This window comes from Aspergillus heteromorphus (assembly GCF_003184545.1).
Source record: "Aspergillus heteromorphus CBS 117.55 chromosome Unknown BO70scaffold_1, whole genome shotgun sequence".
In the NCBI taxonomy this organism is placed as follows: domain Eukaryota; kingdom Fungi; phylum Ascomycota; class Eurotiomycetes; order Eurotiales; family Aspergillaceae; genus Aspergillus; species Aspergillus heteromorphus.
This window is the reverse complement of record NW_020290406.1, coordinates 61,732-82,820: the sequence shown is the minus strand read 5'-3', so window position 1 is coordinate 82,820 and position 21,089 is coordinate 61,732. Positions and strand designations below refer to the sequence as shown.

The window sequence follows — 21,089 nt, the reverse complement described above, 5'->3', positions numbered from 1 at the left end:
ATCTTTACAGTAACTGTGCTGTATTCTAGAATTAAGAACTTTAATTTATCTATATATATAAATAATTCTGATAATACTGTGTGATATTTAGAGTGGCTAACGGCCAGGTCAGATCAGGTTAATTGGAATTTTTATATCTAACCGCCAGATTATAATCAGATTAAGAAAATTTTTATATCTGACCGCGGTATAGTTAAAAACCGGGCGGTTAATTATCTTAACTATTCTTAATATCAAGACCTATCTATTATATCTTTTTAAGCTCTAGTATAGTTAAGATATATCCAGATTAAATAGTTATTAATCTAGCTATCTTTACTATTATCTAAAAGTATATAAAAAGAAGCTTTTTAAATTAAAAAAATATAACTAAGAAAAAAATTAGTATCTTCTTTATTATTATTTATTAAAAATAATAAGAAAATCCTAGTTGTATTAATAAAATTCAGCTTTTTATAAAATTATTATTTTTATAATAAAAAATATATATAAAGATATATAATTACTGCTCTGTTTTAGCTGTATATCTTAATTATATTATAAAATACTAGAAAAACTATATATTAATTATTAATTAAAATACTAAGAATAAATATACTGCTTCTATTTTATTATTTTTTCTGGATTAAACTATTCTTAGATTTATAGATAAAATATAGCTTAAAAAGCTATTAACAGAATTAGAAACTGACAGGCAGTTAAGAAAATTATAAATAATTAGATTATTAAAATAGAGCAGATTAAATAAATCAAATAAATTAAACAGATTAAACAGATTAAATAAATAAAATAAATAAATAAAATATATTAAATCTATACTATAATATTATAGCTTTTATAGAAGATTCTATAAAAGTTTTTTATAGATTTTTTTTATAAATATCTATTTTTTATTTTAGTCTATTATATCTTAAGCAGCTCTGTTTAAGAGAAAAAACTATTCTATAATTCTAGATTTTAAATATAAATTTCTAATTATTAAGTCTACTAAAATAAATAAGATATAGCAGGCATCTTAGCTATATATTAAAATATAATAGATTATATTTATATAAAATTATATCTTAAAATAAAATAAACTGTCTTTGTAGAATTTTCTATTTTTATTTTTTTATATTTATTATTTGCAGAACAGCTTCAGAATTATAAATTAATTATAATTATTTAATTTATTTTTAAAGAATATTATTAAGTCTTCTTCTTTTATTTCTTAGATCTTTATAAATTATAATAATATTTAAACTAAGATAAGCTTCTTAAATCAGATCTTTTCTTCTTCTCCAAATCTTAAGATTATATATATCGCGAAGAATCAGAAGATTGTCTTATATCCAGCTCTTATTAAAATATATAAAAAACTTAAGATATATCTAGATATTAAAGATATATAGTTTCTTAAGATATCTTTAATTAAACTAATATAATTCCAGATATTATAAAATATATTAATATTTTTATTTACTAAAAGTTCTGCTGTAATTAGTTTTCTATTCTTTATTAGATAACTAGAGATTTTCTCTTAATTATAATTAATAATATTAATATTAAATATTTTTTTAATAATTTTTAAAATATCTGCTACTATTATTAAAACTATCTTAATTCTAATATAATTAAAGCAGTTATACTTTAAATATATATTAATTATTTTACTATAAGTAAGAAATATCAGAATATACTTAATAATCTTAATCCAGATTTAATTATCTTTATACTTAAAAAATAAGAGAAAAATAAGATAATTACTATCTTCTATATTAGTAAAAATAAGAATATAGATAATCTTGAAGATAATTCAGAGAATAAATTATTATTAAAATTAGAAGAACTAGTCTTATCTGAGTCTTTAATTATTATATATACTTAGATAAAGATAAAAATCTGGTTTTTATAATTTTTATATTATTATAATTATTATCTTAAATAATATAAAGAATAAATATTCTGTATCTTTTTTTATTTTTTTTATACTAGATTTTATAAAAGTTTTTTTTAGAGTATAATATATCTTTTAAAATAATTAATTAAGCAGATCAAGCAGTAGACTATATCTAAAGAATATTATTATATTTATATTATAATTAAATATATATTATACTTTATATATTATTTATATAAGAAGAATATATATATTATAAATTAATCTGTAATTATTAATCTATCTGCTATATCTAATCTTTCTGACCGGCAGGTATAAATAATTATAGTGATGATTATATCTTAACCTGATCTTAATTGTATAGTTAAAAATTTTTTATATCTTAATCTAATCATCAGGTTATGACCAGGTTAAGGTTAAGATATAACGGTCAGGTTAAGCCACTCTAGTGATATTTAATAAAACAGTTTTAATTATTATAAATATAAATATCTACTTCTGTATCTGTAATCTATAAATTATATAAATAATAAAAAATCTTTTTAATAATCTATATAAATCTATTTAATATAGTGTTATCAGTCTTCTCTCTAATAAGTATTAATATAATTATTTTCTTATTTTTTATATTATCTTTCTAAACTGTTTTAACAGCTTAATTTATTACTATTTTTATTATAGATAATCTTTCTTTTATTTATTAAATCTTTTTAATAATCTCCGGCTTTGAGATTTAATCAGATAAATATAGTAATTTAATAATATAATAATACTTCTTAAATTAATATCTTATTTTATAAAAATAATTCTTTAGAGTAAGTTATTTTTACTGCTTTGATTTTTTCTGATTTTTCTTAATTATTTAATCTTTTTTAATTATATCACTGACTTCTTAAAATATATCTAGAATAAAGCACGCGCTTTTTTAATTTACTAATTGTCAACAATATGGGCAGACTGGCCAGTTCGCTGCCTAAGGCTCGCCAGTTGGCTGCCTAAGGCTCGCCAGTTCGCTGCCTAAGGCTCACCAGTTTGCGGCCTCAGGCCAGTTAACTGTCTTAGATTATCAGTTGACAGACTGATAATTCTAAGTTCTATCTATCCTGTAGCAGAGTAAAAGATCTTACTTTTATTAATTATTCTAGTTTTTATTTAATCACTAATTCTATTGTTCTCGGCCCTGTTCTATTTATATAATTTTTATATAATTTTTATATATTTTTATATAATTTTATATATTTTTATATGCTTTTAATAGCCAATTAGCTATAAATATAAATAAAAAGATCTCTTAATTTTTAATTAGTTTTTTAATAAATTTTAATTAAATTAAATCAGTTTTTAGTCTTTTTCTAATTTTTAATTCTTTTTATTACTTCTTTTATCTTTTTTTATCTTTCTTTTATCTTTATCTTACTTTTATCTTATTTTTATATTTAATTTATATAAGAAAGTAAGAGTTCAGTAAAGTCTTTCTAAGAGATTAAAAAAAAGTTCTTACTTAATTATTTAATTTTTAATTCTTTTTATTTTTTTACTTCTCTTATTATTCTCTTACTTTTATCTCACTTTTTTACTAAATTTATATAAGAAAGTGAAAGTTTAATAAAATCTTTTTAAAAAAAGTTCTTATTTTTTAAGAAAAGTTCTTAGTTATAAGACTGGTTATATTCTTATATTAATTTTTTATTAATATTTTTAAGACTCTTTATATTTTTTTATTTTTCTTATTTTTACTTTATCTCTGACTTAAAATTTATATAAGAAATTATAGAATTTTTAAGTAAAAAGTAAGACTTATCTGAATTTTTAAATTCTTTTAATTATTTCTTTATTATATCTTAAAATCAGCAATTTAAGAAAGTTTCTATTATTTTTAATAATTAATCTAATTAATTTCTTTGGATTAATTAAATTTGATTATTTACTATTAATAAGAATATCTGGAAATATATAAATCTAGATTTATCTAAGAAATCTAACTACTTTATTAAGCTAGTTATTATATCTATTTTAGACTTTAATTATTATATTATTTTAATAATAAATCTCAGTAAATTAGATTGTCTTTTATATCAGAAAATTATAAATTAATTTAATTATTAATTTAAAAAATAAAAGAAAATTATCTCTGAACTAGTCTTTTTAAATTTATTAATAAATTTTATATTAAGCAAGCAAAATCAGTATACTATATTTAATTTAAAAAAATCTTATTAAATTTTATAAGTTCTAAAGAAGAGAATTGCCTCTATTAATTAGTTTTATATAAGAGAAGTTATTAATAAATATTATAAATTATAATTCTCAGAAACAAAAAGTTCTATTAAAAATTATATAATTTAATAAAAACTTGTTTATTTAGAAATAGTAGAGCTGAAATTAAGCAAGATTATTAATTTTATTTAAATAATCTATAACTTTTTTAAATTAGTTCAGAAAATAATAGATAATTTTATAATAATTTAATAATTAAAATTAATTAATAATAAAAATAATCAGAAAGAACTATCTGAATTTCTTAAGATAATATAAAGAGTATATAATTAGATTTATCTAAATTTCTAAATTAAATAATTTATTAAATTAGTTAATAATAATAATAATAAAATTAGCTATATCTTTTTTTAAGACTTTTCAGATAATTCTAAATTAACTGTTTTAACAACTGTTTTAATAACTAAGTTAAAATAAATTTTTTAAAATAGTAAAATATTAATAAAAAAATAAAGATTTAAAAATTGATCTTGCCCATATAAATTAGATAAGAATAATAGATTTTATAATTTTAATAATTATTTTTATATTAATAAGAAATTAAGAGATTCTGAATAAAAGCCTGAGATTAAAATCTTAAACTATTTTAGAAATATTTTTAGAAATAGTTCTAAACTAAGATATTTTTTTAAATAATACTGTCAGACTTATTAAATACTATTTTTATTTAATAAAAATAATAAAACAACTGATAAAGCAGAAAAGATCTTTTTAATAATAAATTAATAAACTGTTTATTTAGAATAATTATTAATATTTTATTTATCTTAATAAGTTTTTAATACTGCTTCAGATAGTTATATCTGTAATTTCTTAAATTTCTTTATTAATTATATTTTTATTATAAATAGAAATGGATTAATAAGAATAGAAAATACTATTTTAGTTATTTAAGATTATAAAATAATTATTTTTTACTTTACTTACTTAAATAAAAAAGATTTATATTTTAAACTCAAAGAAATAATTTATATTTTTTAATTTTATATAAATATTCTCTCAGCTGCAAAAGCTGATAAAAAGAGATTATTTCTAAATAAAAAAAATAGATTTCTTAAATAAGCAGATAGAATTTTATTATATTAAATTAAAAAAATCAGAGAAATATATTATATTTAATAGAAACAAAAATCTAGTTCTGCTATAATTATTACTATTAAGACAAGTCAGTTAACTATCTTAGACTTGCTAGTTTATAATCTTAAGCTAATTAAACTCTCAGAATATTAATATATAATATCTAAAATAGTTAAAGAATAATATAAAAAATTAGAATATTTTAATAAAAAAGCTTTAAATTATCTAAATAATTTAGTTCAGAGAATTAATATTATTAATTTATTAAAATAGACTAGCTTAGATAAGCTAAGCTAAATTAAAAAGTATCTTATATATAAAATTAGCTAATCAGAAAGACAAATTTTAAGATAAAAATTTAAGAAAAAAAATTAGATATTTAAATTAATTTATTAGAACTTGATTTATATAATAAATAGAATTAATAAACAGAGATATATTAATTATTTTTATTATTTCTATTTAAAATTTTATCTAGAGCAAGCCCTAACTTCTAAATTAGATATTTCAGAATTAATTATTAATATAATTTAATTAATTATTAATTAGTTTAGAATAATATTTAAGAGATTTTATTTTAATCAGAATCAGAATCTTAATATTTTTTTAATCTGGGCTAGTATTAAAGATTTATTAATTAATTATTTATTAATTTATTAGTCAGAGCAAAATCTATATACAGAAAGATCTAAAGCTCTAATTATTTCTAAAATAAGAAATTTATTAATTAATTTAGGGCTTTCTATATTTTTATAATCTAAAATAATAGATTCGGCTATTTTTATTCTAAATAAAATACTAAATAAATAACTAAATTAGAAAATATTATATAAAACTATCTAGAAAAGTCTTTTATAGTTATCTAAAAAATTAGATATTTTCTATTTAAGAAAGTATAAATTATATATCTATATTTAAATTAGTAATTTATTTAAAGAAGATAAACTAGGGCTTAGAGCTCTAATTAATTATCTAATTAACTATTAGATAACTAATATTTAATAAATCTGGATGTTTATTCTTAAAAAAATAATTTTGACTTATGATATTATTTTTAATAAAAATTTTAATTATAAATAATATACTGAATTCAAAAATCTATTAATAAAACAAAAGATAACTGAATTAGTTGATTTTATTTAGTTAAAATAATCAGATATCTTTATTTCTAAAGAATCTAAAGTAATACAGATAAGAATCTTTCTAATTTAGAAATATTAAAATAAATATTTGAATTTTTATTAAGTAATTAATTAGAACAAGACTAATTAGCTGCTGAGCCAAGCCAGTTAATAGTCTTAAGTAATTAGTTAAATATCTCAGTCAGATAAGATAATAATATAATTATAAAGGATTTACTATCTTTATTATCTAATCTATTTTCTTTATTATCTTAGATTCTTATTAATAATTTAAATATTAATAAGCTGATTGATAAAACTAAGTTTTTAGATATTAAATTAATTAAAAATCTGAAATAAATCTGCTCAGAATTATCTAATTTTAATTCTAAAAAAGCTAGACTTACTCTTTAAGTTATTTAAATAATAATTAATTATATTAATAAGAGTAAAATTCTTTATATTAATTTCTTATTACTTTTATCTCCGCCTATTAACTAATAAGAAATAAGAAATTATATATTTTTAAGCTAATTTACTCAGATTATTAAAACTGAAATTAATTAATTAAAAGTTCTAAATACTTAAAATATATATTTAATTTATAAAATTAATAGAGCTGAAGTATTATTATTAAAATAAATATTTTTATATAAATTTAATAAAACTAATTATCTGACTGATTTTAAAGTCTGAATTTATATTAGAGATAATTTATAAATATTTAATTAATTAGAAATATATGCTAGTATTCTTATAGTCAGATTTATATAGATTTTTTTAGCTCTAATTACTATGTTTAATCTGAAAATTAATTAACTAGATATAATCACTGTCTTTTTTAATAGTCTTATTAAGAAGAAAATCTATATAGATTTAATTTCTGAATTAAAAAATAAATAAATAGTTTTTCTATTATAAAAAATTCTATATAGATTAAGATATTTACTATTTCTTTAATAAAATATTCTGAAACAGAGACTAATAGTTCTAGAGCTTAAGTCTATTTAAAAAAATTAATATATCTTTATTAATAAATTTATAATTTTAATAATTTTTGTAAATAATATAATTTATATATTTTATAAATTAAATTATTAAAAATTCAATAAATTTAAGTAAGAATTAATAATATTATTTAAATTCAAAGATCTTAGAGAGATTAATTTATTTTTTAATATTTAAATCTTATATAATCACTTAAATAGGAAGTTGTGGATTCAATAATTAAATTATATTAATAAAATTATTAATAAATTTAATTTAAAGCAAAGAAAAAGTCCTAAATTCTTATTTTTAAGCAAGAAATTAATAAAGAATCTATTTTATTAGATTATTACTAATTAAATTTATAAATTTTAGCAAAAAATAAAATCAGCTCTATATTCTATAATTTAAACTAGATCTAATATTATTAAATTATATTAGTTAATTTCAGAATATCTAATTAATTTAAATTCTAAATATCTCAGAGCTGTGAATTATTTAATCTTCTATTTAGAAGAAATAAAGAACTTGACTATTAAATTTAGTCCTAGTTCTATTTTATTTTATATAGTCAGTAATACTAGTTTTGCTGATAATTAAGATTATACTAGCTTAATAAGATATATTATTTATTTATTTAATAGCTTTATTGATTAGCTAAGTAAGAAACAGTATTATATAACTTTTTTAATTATTAAAATTAAATTATTAGTTCTAATTACTACAGTCAAGTAACTTCTTTAATAGAGAAAATTTTTTAAATAAATAGGGTTTAGCTCTAATCAATACTTTTTTATATTATATAATAATTATTAAACAGTCAAAATTCTTACTGATAAAAATTTTCTATTTTAAACTAGTCTGAAATATATTAATATTATTAATTATTAACTAAAATAAGAAGCTCTGAATAAAATAATTAATATTTAATAAATATTTATTAATAAAATATAAGCAGATAATCTGACTAAGCAGTTTCTTAATTAAAAATATACTTAATTTATTAAATAGTTAAATATAATAATTTATTAAATTCTATTATTATTATTTTTTATTTTTAGTAATTTATTTACTTCAGTTTTTTCTAATATTTTATCTTATTAAAACTACAGAAATATATTAATAATATAAATAGACTGATCAGTTCACTGTCTAAGACTCGCTAGTTGATTATCTAAGACTTGCTAGTTTATTATCTAAGACTTATTAGTTTACAGTCTCAGACTAGTTAGCTGTCTTAGACTATTAATTAGCAGACTAATAATTCTAAGTTCTGTCTATTCTACAGTGAAGTAAGAGATCTTATTTTTATTAATTATTCTAGTCTTTATTTAATCACTAGTTCTATTATTCTTGATTTTGTTCTATTTATATAATTTTTATATAATTTTTATATATTTTTATATAATTTTATATATTTTTATATACTTTTAATAGCCAATTAACTATAAATATAAACAAAAAGATTTCTTAGTTTTTAATTAGTTTTTTAATAAGTTTTAATCAAGTTAAATCAGTTTTTAGTCTCTTTCTAATCTTTAATTCTTTTTATTACTTTTTTATCTTTCTCTTATCTTTCTTTTATCTTCATCTCACTTTTATCTTACTTTTATATTTAATTTATATAAGAAAGTAAGAGTTCAGTAAAGTTTTTTTAAGAGATTAGAGAAAAATTCTTACTTAGTTATCTAATCTCTGATTCTTCTTATTTTTTTATTTTTTTTATTATTCTCTTACTTTTATCTCACTTTTTCACCAAATTTATATAAGAAAGTGAAAGTTCAATAAAGTCTTCTTAAGAAAAGTTCTTACTTCTTAAGAAAAGTTCTTACTAATTATATTTTAATATATTTAAAAAACTTATTAATTTTTTTCTTTAATAAGAATTTCTTATTTTTTTATAAACTAGATTATTTAGATATCGCCCAGGCTTCTATATACTTTATTATTATTAAAAAAAAATTTAATAATTCTTTTATTTTATATATATTAATTATATTAAGATTCTTGATTTTAATAATAATCTTATTTAATATTTTTAATTATACTTCTATATTAATATATTATAAATTATTATAAATTTTCTTATAATACTATTTACAGTTATTTTAAAATATTAAATCTAATATTTAAAAGTACTTCTACAGGATTTAAAGTTTTTTTTATAATTTTTTTATTTTCTAAATTAGAGAATTAAATTTATTAATAATTAATTTTATTATTATAAAATTAATCTTTTTAATTATCTTGAGTATTAACTAAATAATAATTTTTTTTTTTATAAATCTTCTTCTTAATTCTATACAGCGATTTCTTGCTGAGATTTCTAAGAAGATTATTATTAATTATATTAATAATAGCTAAGATAAATATTTTTTTATTTATAGATATAAATATATTCTAATCTAAATTAATATATTTCTAGATATTTAATTAATATACTCTAGCTATAATTTTAATATTTTTAATTTATTCTCTTTAATTATATAGTACTTTTAATATTATAAAGATCTTTAAAATATTTATTATTCTGTTTATTTATATAACTTTATAATTTTTTAATTAAGAAATATAATTAACTGATTGATTTAGTTAATCAGAGATAGTTTAATAATTTAATTAAGAGCTTCTTTTAACAGCAGTATAAAATATAATTAAATAAAGTAACTAATCAGGCTTATAACTGTCAGATCTAGAATAATAATATAATAAAGATCTAATTCTATAATACTGCTGCGCAGGCAGTTGAGCTATATAAATATAGAATCAGATAATAATCAGATATATATAAAGTTATATATAAGGCTATATATAGGCTGATCCAGATTGATCAGGGGTTAAAGAGCTAAATCTTGTTCCATTATCATGCCAAGCCCTCGTTCCACTTGATATTATCCAACCCGCGCGTCGACTCATAATCGCCGCCACCATCCTTGAAGAAAATACGACTATACAGCATCTTTGTGTAGACATTCAGATCCAGCTTCACCTGCAAATTCTTCTGGGCCTGCTCATAGCGCTCCACCGCCGACTCCTCCATCACCGTCCAATCTTGATCCTGCGTCTTGGTGACCCGCTTGACACTCTCAAACATCTCCCTCTGGGTCAGCCGGAAACTGGACACATAGACTGCGCCATCCCGGAATTTGCTCAAGGTCGGCGCCGGATCCGACTCGTCCTGGGGCAATTCCTTCAAGCTGAGCAAGCGGGCCAGGGCGCGCCCGACCTGCGGCCAGGTGGTGGTGTTGATGGGCTCGAGTCCACCGTCGAAGAAGGTCACTTTACGCCGCGGGAAGTCGAAGCCAAACCGGTTCGGCCCGCCGCCCAGACTCCACTCGTACCAGAAGTTGCACACCAGCAGGAGGTAGTGACTGACCCCCAGGAATTGGATTTCGGAGAGAACTTTGTCGCGCCGGGTAGAGAGGTTGCTGTCGCGCCAGACGGATTCGTGGGAGGGATCGTGGCCCCACCAGCTCGGTTGGACGTAAGGAACCCGGGCTTGCGCGGCGGCGCGGATCAGGTGGAGGATGGTGGTGGGCGGGGCTTGGTGGCTCATGGTGATGATTAGGGCTTGTTGAGTCCGGAGGGTATCAATGAGAGTACTGATATTCGTCGGATCAGTGTAGTCGACCCGGGCGACGTTGACCCCTTGGGGAAGGGGGGAGCTGCTGAGGTGCACTAGGTTCAACACACTCCCTTAGGCTAGCAGGAATCGATAGTTTTTCTGATAGCCTACAAGCGGCTTAGCAGTATATATCCCAACTGTCAAAGAACTTGTCCATAATCCTTGTGCATGTGATCTTGATCTTGATCTCTCGCAATATATTTATGATTTAAGTCTGCAGTCTTCAGGGTTCCTCCAGTGTCCTTGAATCGGCTTTCTAAGTAATATACTACTATATTGAAAGTCGCCCGGTATCCCCCCTAGACTAAGAAGGTGTCTCGACATCCTTCCAGTGATAGAGATGTACTAGGTTCAACAGGAAGCCACTTGACTTCCCCACCACAAGGCAAGAAAGCTTGATGATAATGAAGCATGTGCCAAGCTCAATCAACAAAATTTACTCTACAGTATGGATAAATACTGTGATCGACAAGCGTCTGCGTATCGGGATTCTAATACCCAATCTGATTGGCGGAAGGTTGACTCCCCGATACCCACGGAGTTCCCAATACGCCAACAATGCGAAAAGATGGCTTTGAACAGTGTGATTCCTGAGAAGGAAATCCACTGCTGCCAGCTGGTGTGATGTGCGAGCTCGTCTGCCCGATTAACCCCTAACTCCGGAGACACCAGACCGATCAATGCTGTACTAAAGGTCGAGAAATCCAGGCTACCGGGATGTTGGTTTCCTGCGAAACTCTCTCTACTACTCCTTTTGCCATAGTACACATATCAACGCCTCCCATGACGGCCGACATCGAAAAGGCAACTGGGACGGGCGTCACCCGCACCAGCGTGGACAAGACCGACTCGAGCAGTAGTGGACAGAGTGCGACGGAACCGGAGATGGAGAAAGAGCAGGATAAGCAGAAGCAGACTGCTGCTGCTATTGCTGCTGCTGCTGGAGACGCCGGTCCGGGCAGAGTGCTGCGGGCTCGGCGGCGAGGGCTGTTCGGGCGCTTCGCCCTAACCCCCGAAGTCACCGATCCATGCAGTTATGGCAACAGTACCAAATGATTCATGACGGTCATTGTTAGTTTCGCTGCGATCGCCTCGTCGACTGGTTGCTCAATTTTCTACCGTAAGTTTTCTTTTTTGTTTCGTTGTGGTGCTAAAAATGTCACCTGCTTGCGATACTAACCGGAATGCCCTCCCAATTTAGCCGCCCTGGCGGAGCTGGCGGTGGATCTCCACACCACCACGACCATTGCAAATCTGTCTCTGGCTTTCTACATGTTAGCCATGGCGTTCACGCCAATGTGGTGGTATGGTTCCTTCATTTTTCCCGGACTGCTGTTATGGATACTGACTGGACAAAACGCTACAAGTCAGCCCTCTCCGAGAAACACAGGCGGCGGACCATCTAATCGTTCAACTGCTCCTCATGGGCTAGCTGCCGTAGGTGCCCACACTAGCGTGGACGGATCGGCATGAGGCGGTGGCTTCAGGAGATTAACGGGGAAGCTTATTGTCGATCAAATGCTGAGTGTCAAAATGGTCCTAGCCGACTGTAGGATCGTTGTCTCCGGACGCGATGGTAATCAGGATCTTCCCTGGGCAGTCCATGGAGCAGGACAAGCCTTTGGAGTTGCGACATGAGTTCTTATTCTGCGCCCACAAAGTCCATAACGCCGTTTTGAATTGTTGATGTACTTTTACGTGCAGAAACTGGCACAATCATGGAGTACGAAAACCCATTCCATAAGCGTCAAGATTCAAATAGTCTTAAAATTCATTGGGATAGCTCATCCCATCCACGGTCACGAACGAAGGGATGATTTTCTTTTGAAGGCTTGTTTTAAGATTCGCAAAGAACTCTTGCCATCTGCTTCCACACGCATCTACGCCTTCGTATAACTTCTTTAATGACGTCGCGGGTACTTCCTAATTCAACAAATCAATAATCCTGTTGATCGTTTCTCTACCCTTACCTTTAGATCATACAAGGACGTAAGATCCAGCTACCCACCTGGCCGAAATAATACGTTCCGAAATCTTGCCACCTGACTGACGCCTGCCGGACTATGCGTGGCTGTCCTTCCGAACGAATGAACTCTATTATTTTGATGTCATACAGTGTCCTTGTTATCAGTTGAGGGGTTGAGCTAATATATGTCACTTTTACGTCAAGACAGAGGGGGAGTTTCTTTCTGTTTCCTTGGGACTGGCGAAAGCTTCCTTGTCTCTGGCCGGCGTTCAGCAACAACAATATCCTTACAGTACGGGAAGCAACACCTAAGACAATACCGCGTATAAATGTACCTGTAACCCAGCAAGTTTCGCTTATTTGTAATTAGGTCTTACATTGAAGACGAAAGTAGTGGTGGCATTACGCATAGTGAGAATTGCATTTCACCCGGCCTGGAGTCCATGATAGAATCGAGCAACAAGACGCCAACTGCCCCTAAAGAAATGAGCATAGTTAGTTCAAGTTACAACGCAGATGCTTGGTCTGGCAGACCACTCAATGTGTGTTGATACATCGGCTTCTTACACATAAACTAAATCTCTAACACCATGTCCCAGGTCATCTACATTGGAATTTCGGAACTTATCTGTGACAATACTGGCGGAAGAGTTGCAATTGCCATCCGGAATTTAACAGATCTCGTTGACTTCTTCGTGTGTTCTTGGCACGTTCCCCGTTCCGATGTATCGGACCATGCAACCGGCGCGATAATCGCAGAGCTGAAAGAATACAGAGAAAAGCATGCGGAGAAAATAGTCAGCGCTGCTGTTCACCAATCTCTTGCTTCCGGATGTCCATCATTATGCTCGCGGTTGTGGAGCGAGCTTGACATTGTGCCCTTGGTACTCGAACATAAGGACCGTGAAAGACAACATACCGATAAAGGCGAGCTGGCGACCTTTGCCGGGTGGTACAGGAAGGAACTCGATGAACGGGCAGATTCACTGGTGCGAAAGTGCATACGGTCAGTGTTATCTTCGGGATGAGCGCAAAAACTGACGCTGTACAGATCCTTCGGCATTGGCCATGTACTCCACAATCATATAAACTACGATGGCTCAGTGGACGTAGATAGAGGCTACCACGTGCATCTTGCTTGTCTAGAAGACTACAAGAAGACGGTCGAACCTGCAACGTGGTCTGTGGCTCAACATTATGCCCAAGACCTGAGGGAAAGGAAGGTGAAGGTCGCCTTTTTCAGTATGACGTGCCAGGGCAAACCCGACGTTCCTACGCGGCATGCTCTTGCACGGTTCAGCAACAGGCTCGGAGCTCAAGTCAAATGGTATACATCTGCATCGTTTTCGAAAACTCGCTCGATTGAAAGTTTAACATCATCACACAGGTTTGTGCCGAAGCCTCGACCAGGAATGGTTCCTCTCATCAGGAAGATGCAAGACACCTTGGAGGGACTAGGTAATCCACTGTCGGATATTACTGTTAATGATGAGTTGTTGATCCTGGACTTTGCCTACGCTAACGCGAGAAGGCACTGGCTGCGCCAGAACGGGCCCCTTCGGTCTCGCGCGGAGGGGGGCGTCGATATAGTAATTGTTGACAGTGCGCCACTTTTGACATTGGCTCTACTTTCAAAGCAGCAAGATCCCGGGCGGCCTGTCATATTTGAGAATAGCCTCCACAGTCAAGGAGACCCGCTTCAGGATCACAATAGCCCGCAATCCCGAGCATGGGACTATATCCGAGCCAGGTTAGCTCACGTTGATCTGCTAGTCTCGCTACTTCCGAAGGGACTTGCGCCACGTGTTATGCCTGAGGAAAATGTCGGCTACATACAATTTTCCGTTGACCAGTACTAATCCTAAAGCTCCATATATAATCTGACCCCATGCTAATACTGGTGTAGACTTGATGGTCAGAACAAGTCTTTAACTGGCTGGGATATCGGCTTCTATGGAAGGGAGTTCAGCTCCATTTCTAGAAATCTGCAGATGTCTATTATACGCTATCCAGAAGGTAACAATCCCACCGTGGGAGCGCCAAATATATCACTAAGCTTTACCCTTCATATAGAGCAATATATCCTTCATCTATCCCAGTTTAGACCCGGTGACGGTACCCTTTGCCTTCTTCACTCGTATCAGAAGTTCTACGACACATGTGTCAAGGAGCGTCCGGGACAGCCGGTTCTGAAGTTGTTGATTTGTCACCGTGGTCCCTCCCGTACCCCAGAAAGCTCCTCTTTCTACGATGCGGTCATATCTCAAATCAACAGCAGCGAGAGCCTGTCTGCGTCCGTTTGCATCATTCCAATCGGCGCTGCGGACCAAATGTGGAACGCCCTGCTTATAAACGCAAGAGCGCTTGTGCAGCTGTCCACATTGCATGGGACCCCTGAAATGCTCCTCGGAGCCATTCAAAAGGGGACACCGATCATTACTACCAGAGATGCAGAGTTGCTCCCTTTCATGCAGGAATCAGACCATACCATACTAGTCGACAAAGAGGATAAGAGTGCCATAGCTCGGCATCTTTCTCGTATCTTTAGTGATGAGGAACTTTCTCAACACAAGGCAGCGCCTGCGTTGAAGAGACTTCCTGATGAGTACACTACTGTCGGGAATGCAGTGAGCTGGTTATATCTGGCATCAAAACTGTCTCGAGGGGATAACTTCGAGCCTCGGGGTAAAGATATCTATAAGCTGGCCCGAGAGGAGGCGGGCTATAACGCAGGCGATTAAAATGCTGTCTAGTTGCCAATGAACTTGAAGGAACCTTCTGTATATTGGTCACTCATTAAATCTTAATTCACAACAGCTCAACGTGGCCCCTTGCATTCTTTTCGTCTCTCCATAAATTTGGCAATTCTTTGGGGATAAGCTTGGTAAGTATGCTCTCATCTGCTTACTTGCCAGATCTGCGGAACTGCGCATGACAACAAGGATTGGCAGATATTCCAACTATTACAGTCAAATAAAGGTGTTCTTCTGTTAAAATATCCATGGATGTGGCCTGTCTAGTCTATCACAATGCATAGATAGAACAGACCGGCTGCATAGTGGTGCACTATACCGACTGTTGACGTGACCACCATCATATAGATACAGGGGTGAAGGCTGCGTAGATAAAGATCGGGCTGGTGAGAGAAAAGTGGAGCTCAGGCCTCCTGTATTGGTCATTCCTATGTGCGCTCTATCACCCTGATCAAGTTTGCCATACGTGATCACTGACATCTTAGGTGATGTCAAACAACCCATTCGACTGCCACAGCGATATACTAGCAGACACGAGCCGGGCGCTAAGGATCAACATATTAGCTTAACTGTGCCGGGGTTAAAATGTTGTTCAGCTTGTAATATTCAGATAAATTACTCATGCGTCACGTAAAGACTACAAAAGATTGGTGACGGGCTTTGAAGTGTGTCCGTATCACGCGCTTCTTTAGCCCACCGCTTTCGATCCTGGAGTAACTCAAAACATCTATGCCAGCAAAAGCAACCTCAATCGACCGTTTTTGTTTAATGGATACATATTATACATTATGGACAAATACTCGCTGAGGTAACACTAAGTCCAAGACTCACACTTTCTTAAACATAAAGAACTTTTCACTTCGAAACTGACTCTGATCTTCAACTGCATATCCAGAGGGATATCGTGGCTTACCATCCGCCGCAAGCCATGACTGGCTAGTCCCGAGCCGAGTGAGCCGGAATGCTTGTACTTGCTGAAGCTAGGTCGGGAGCGGCGTACTTCACTTTGCAGATTCTAGACAAAGCTCGTAAAGTTAAAGACAGTTGTTATTTGTCTATGATGACGATGTAATGCTTATCATGTAACCCTACCCGTAGAGGATAGAGCAATGACCAAGCACTTCTTTGTCCAGATTTCGTTCCAGGAAACTAACTTCCACCCCGAGTCACCCCACCCCGTAACCATGGCACCGCAACACGAGCTCTCCTCACTGACCCTATATTTCAACCATCCTCACGGCTCACTTCGCATCTCTAGCAGTCTGTAAACGCTCTAATCGGAAGCCGAATTATACCTGGGTGCCACAGATATCAAGAACAGCAACACGAAGAAAAAGCAATAATGCCGACAATTGCCCTGATTGGCCTTGGCTCCGTGGGTGCTTCAACAGCTCTCTCTATAATCCACCAACGCATACCTGCAACCCTTCTCCTCGTGGACATCAAATCCACCCTCCGTGATGCCCAAGTCAACGATCTCTCTGATGCGGCACTCGTTCACGGTTCCGTGACACAAGTTCACGCAGCCACGCATCGCGAGGCGAGTCAGGCAGACGTGGTGATTATCACTGCGGGAGCGAGATATACGCCTGGTACAATCTCAACCCCTTCAATTTCATGTTGAACTTGGGATTTTTGTAACAGCAAAGGTAGAGATCCCGGCTAATGAGGATGAATACAATGTATAGGAGAAACCACTCTCCAACACCTCTATCACAAATTCAGTATCCTGAAAAGCATCCTCAACGAAATGCGCCCATTTTCCCCACACACCGTTATCCTGGTGGTTGCTAACCCCGTCGATTTACTCACCACACTGGCGCAGGATATTGCTGGTCTGCCCCGTAAACAAGTAATCGGGACGGGGACGAGCTTGGATTCCATAAGGCTACGAGGTGAGGTATCCCGTGTCCTTGGGACCAAAATGGAGGAGACAGAGGGGTATGTAATCGGTGTACGGGGAAATGAGAGTCAGGTTATTATGTGCTCTGGGTTACTGTCTCCTTATGGAGAGGATGGAAATTCGATCCAGAAACAATTGGAGGTGGAGAGTAAGATTCAGCGAAAATCGAAGGCTATTGTTGCTGGGAAAGGAGGTGCGCCGTGGGGAACTGGGGCCGTAGCTGGGGGTGTTGCGGCCGCAATGGTGAGAGACAACAGGAGGGTGTGGACAGTTAGTTGCTGGAGGGAGGATTGGAAATGTTGTTGTTCGTGGCCGGTTGTGGTGGGGAGGGAGGGAGTGGTGGAGGAGGTGAGATTGGACTTGAAGACAGGGGAAAGAGAGGCGGTTGAGTCGGGAGTCAAGAGTTTGAACCTGATAGTGGAAAGAATTAAGGAAAATGAAGCGTGAAAATTAAGTCATCACAAGGCCATCGGGGAATGGGTTAGGTAGAAGAGAATTTTCTGATATAGGCTAACAAATTCATGTAACGAATTAATGTTTTTGTCTCACCACAAATCACACGTATCAGACTCATCATCCTTCTGTCTCTCTGTTTCCCTCCTCGTCTCACTGGCTATCACATGCTGCTTCACCTTCACAAAACTATCAGGAATCACCGAGACGGAGTCAATTCCCGCCTCGACCAAGAAGCGCGCGAAATCAGGATGATCGCTCGGTGCCTGTCCACAGATGCCCACCTTGCAACCAGCCCTGCGCGCCACCCGTATGACCTGCGCAATCAGCGATTCAACTGCCTCATCCTGCTCATCAAAGAGGTCCGCCAGCTCGTCTGAATCGCGATCGACTCCTAGCGTCAGCTGCGTTAGATCATTTGACCCGATCGAGAACCCATCGAAACGAGCCGCAAACTGCTCTGCCAGAACCACATTCGACGGAATCTCACACATTACATACACCTGCAGTCCATGCTCTCCCCGGTGTAACCCATTATCAGCGAGAACCTGCAACACCTTTTCCGCTTCGCCTACTGTGCGGCAGAATGGAATCATCACCACTGCATTCGTGAATCCCATCTCTTCACGCAGTCGCCGAATAGCGCGACATTCCAAAGCGAACCCCTCACGATACAGCGGCGAGTAGTACCTCGACGCCCCCCGGAACCCGATCATCGGGTTCTCCTCTTTAGGCTCGAACTCCTTTCCCCCAACTAGTCTTGCATATTCGTTTGTCTTGAAGTCGCTCATCCGCAGAATCGCTGGCTTAGGATACACCGCGGCGCAGAGTGCCGCGAAGCCATGGGCCAGCTTGTCTACGAAGTACTCAGGCTTGTGCTCGTACCCGGCTGTTAATCGATCGATCTCTGCCTTGGCCTGGACATCCTGCAGCCGGTCGAAATTCACCAGCGCCATCGGATGAACTCGAATGGCGTTGGTCACTACGAACTCCATCCGCGCCAGGCCGATTCCATCGGCAGGGAGTCGCCACCAGCGGTATGCGGCGGCCGGGTTGGCCAGATTCAGCATCACCTTTGTTCGGCTGGCGAGGAGTCCGCTCATGTCTACTGTCTGAGTGATAATCTCTGAAATGCCATCATAGACGAAGCCCTGATCGCTTTCGGCACACGAGACTGTCACGTCTTGCCCCGAGTGCAACACGTAGGTCGCATCATGAGTGCCCACGATGGCAGGGACGCCGAGTTCCCGACTGACAATAGCCGCATGAGAGGTGCGGCCGCCGTGGTCGGTAATAATTGCTGCGGCGCGCTTCATGATTGGCACCCAGTCTGGGTCGGTCGTTGCAGTGACAAGAATGCAGCCGTCGATGAACTTGTCCATCTCGTGCGCGGACTCGATCAGACAGAGACGACCGGAGACGGCGGCATCGCCGACCGCTAGTCCAGTAGTCAGGGTGCAGCCCTTATGACCGATCTTGTACGTCTTAAAGGCTGCGGTCGCGTCACGGCGAGAGTGGACGGTTTCAGGTCGGGCTTGGACTATGAAGAGCTGGTTGGTGAGACCGTCCTTGGCCCATTCCATGTCCATTGGGCAGCCGTAGTGGGTTTCGATGGCGCAGGCCCATCGGGCGAGTTGGAGAATTTCGGAGTCACTGAGGACCAATGAGGCGCGTTCAGCTTTGGAGGTTGGTACGTTCCTCGTGGGAGTCTGGTCGTCGCCATATATCATCTTGATGGATTTATCGCCGCGCTTTTTGTCGATGATGGGTACGACGTAGCCATCTGAGAGGAGAGGTTTGAAGACTTGGTACTCATCTGGGTCGACAGTGCCCTGGACGACGTTCTCGCCCAGGCCCCAGGCTGCGTTGATGAGGACGACATTGTCGAAGCCTGTTTCAGTGTCGATGGAAAACATTACCCCCGAGCCGCCGGCATCGGAGCGGACCATGCGCTGCACGCCGACGGATAGGGCGATGCGCAGGTGATCGAAGCCCTTTGCTTGCCGGTAACTGATGGCTCGATCAGTGAAGAGCGATGCGTAGCACCGTCGACAGGCTTCCAGGAGGGCGTTTTCGCCCACGATGTTGAGGTAGGATTCCTGCTGTCCGGCGAAGCTGGCGTCCGGGAGGTCCTCGGCTGTAGCGCTGGACCGAACTGCCACGCTGACGTTTTCGACGCCTGCTTTGGTGGAAAGCCTGCGGTATGCGGCGCGGATGGCTGTCTCAATATCGGGTGGCCAGCTACCTCGAATGAATAGCTTTCGTATTGCTCGACCAGTCTCGGCGAGGTGGGCCTTTCCTGATTCCCAGTCTGCTATGAGCTCGGCTAGGTGCTTCCGGATCTCATTGGTGTCGATGTAGTGCCAGTATGCATGGGACGTGGTTGCGAAGCCGGGAGGTACGGTAATCCCTTTGGCTGAGAGAGCTCTGATCATCCCCCCCAGGGAGGAGTTTTTGCCGCCGACGAGGGAGCCATCGCTGCGTTGCACGTGCTCAAAGTCACGAACGAGGTGTGTGTCGGTGTGGACGCCGTCCATGTTGCCGTATTGGAGGTCTTCGTGTAGGAAATGAACTATACTCTTCGCCATCGCTACGGTACTGTATCATGGACGACACACGGAATGTTGGTGATTCATAGCACTACTTAAAGGCCTCCAGTATCTTCCGTTCGCGTGAGGGGTCTGCCGACATGTCATCGATCATTTCTCGGAGCCGAGGATGTCGTAGCTCCGAAAAAAGAAATAGGTCTGTCAGGTTCCGAAGAGGGACTAAGATTCGAGATGAGGGGATAGACGTCATCAGTCATGCAATCGGAAGCTTCCTAAAAAGCCTATTAGTAGCAAGGTCAGGGCTTTAGTACGGATTGTCTACCCTGAGAATCCGAGATATGACATAGGCAATACGGTCATCGCGGAGCTGCAGCGATAGCTACATCTTACTTTGTTGGGTTCAACGTCAGTGGCGCGATATACGGGCTCTTCCCTATTTCACCCCAGACCTCAACGAGCGGTGCTAGAGAGGAGTATCACTTTAACTACTGGACGGAGT

The 21,089-nt window shown here is 34.4% G+C and overlaps 5 protein-coding genes across 5 annotated transcripts; 3 read left to right on the top strand and 2 right to left on the bottom strand.

Moving 5' to 3' along the window:
• Positions 1-10,204: 10,204 nt before the first annotated feature.
• On the bottom strand, positions 10,205-11,011 carry BO70DRAFT_401700 (uncharacterized protein; the record flags this gene model as incomplete). The annotated part of the gene is made up of 1 exon (XM_025546988.1): positions 10,205-11,011. A coding segment is annotated over one exon (807 nt), but the record flags the coding sequence as incomplete, so codon positions are not given.
• A 738-nt stretch (positions 11,012-11,749) lies between these two features.
• BO70DRAFT_391430 (uncharacterized protein) lies at positions 11,750-12,398 on the top strand (the record flags this gene model as incomplete). The annotated part of the gene is made up of 3 exons (XM_025546225.1): positions 11,750-12,011; positions 12,168-12,270; positions 12,338-12,398. 3 exons carry the CDS (start codon positions 11,750-11,752, stop codon positions 12,396-12,398), a joined length of 426 nt encoding a protein of 141 aa, XP_025403733.1.
• A 1,019-nt stretch (positions 12,399-13,417) lies between these two features.
• BO70DRAFT_326781 (putative heat shock trehalose synthase) lies at positions 13,418-15,673 on the top strand (the record flags this gene model as incomplete). The annotated part of the gene is made up of 6 exons (XM_025540670.1): positions 13,418-13,474; positions 13,532-13,938; positions 13,984-14,259; positions 14,320-14,784; positions 14,839-14,948; positions 15,006-15,673. The coding sequence occupies 6 exons, from the start codon at positions 13,418-13,420 to the stop codon at positions 15,671-15,673; spliced, it is 1,983 nt and encodes a 660-aa protein (XP_025403732.1).
• Positions 15,674-16,850: 1,177 nt separating this feature from the next.
• On the top strand, positions 16,851-18,089 carry BO70DRAFT_326778 (L-lactate/malate dehydrogenase). The gene is made up of 2 exons (XM_025540669.1): positions 16,851-17,277; positions 17,374-18,089. The coding sequence occupies exons 1-2, from the start codon at positions 17,028-17,030 to the stop codon at positions 18,033-18,035; spliced, it is 912 nt and encodes a 303-aa protein (XP_025403731.1). The 5' UTR covers positions 16,851-17,027; the 3' UTR covers positions 18,036-18,089.
• An 11-nt stretch (positions 18,090-18,100) lies between these two features.
• Positions 18,101-20,780, bottom strand: BO70DRAFT_357141 (phosphoenolpyruvate synthase). Its single transcript, XM_025541964.1, has one exon. It carries the CDS (start codon positions 20,627-20,629, stop codon positions 18,134-18,136), a length of 2,496 nt encoding a protein of 831 aa, XP_025403730.1. The 5' UTR covers positions 20,630-20,780; the 3' UTR covers positions 18,101-18,133.
• Positions 20,781-21,089: the final 309 nt, after the last annotated feature.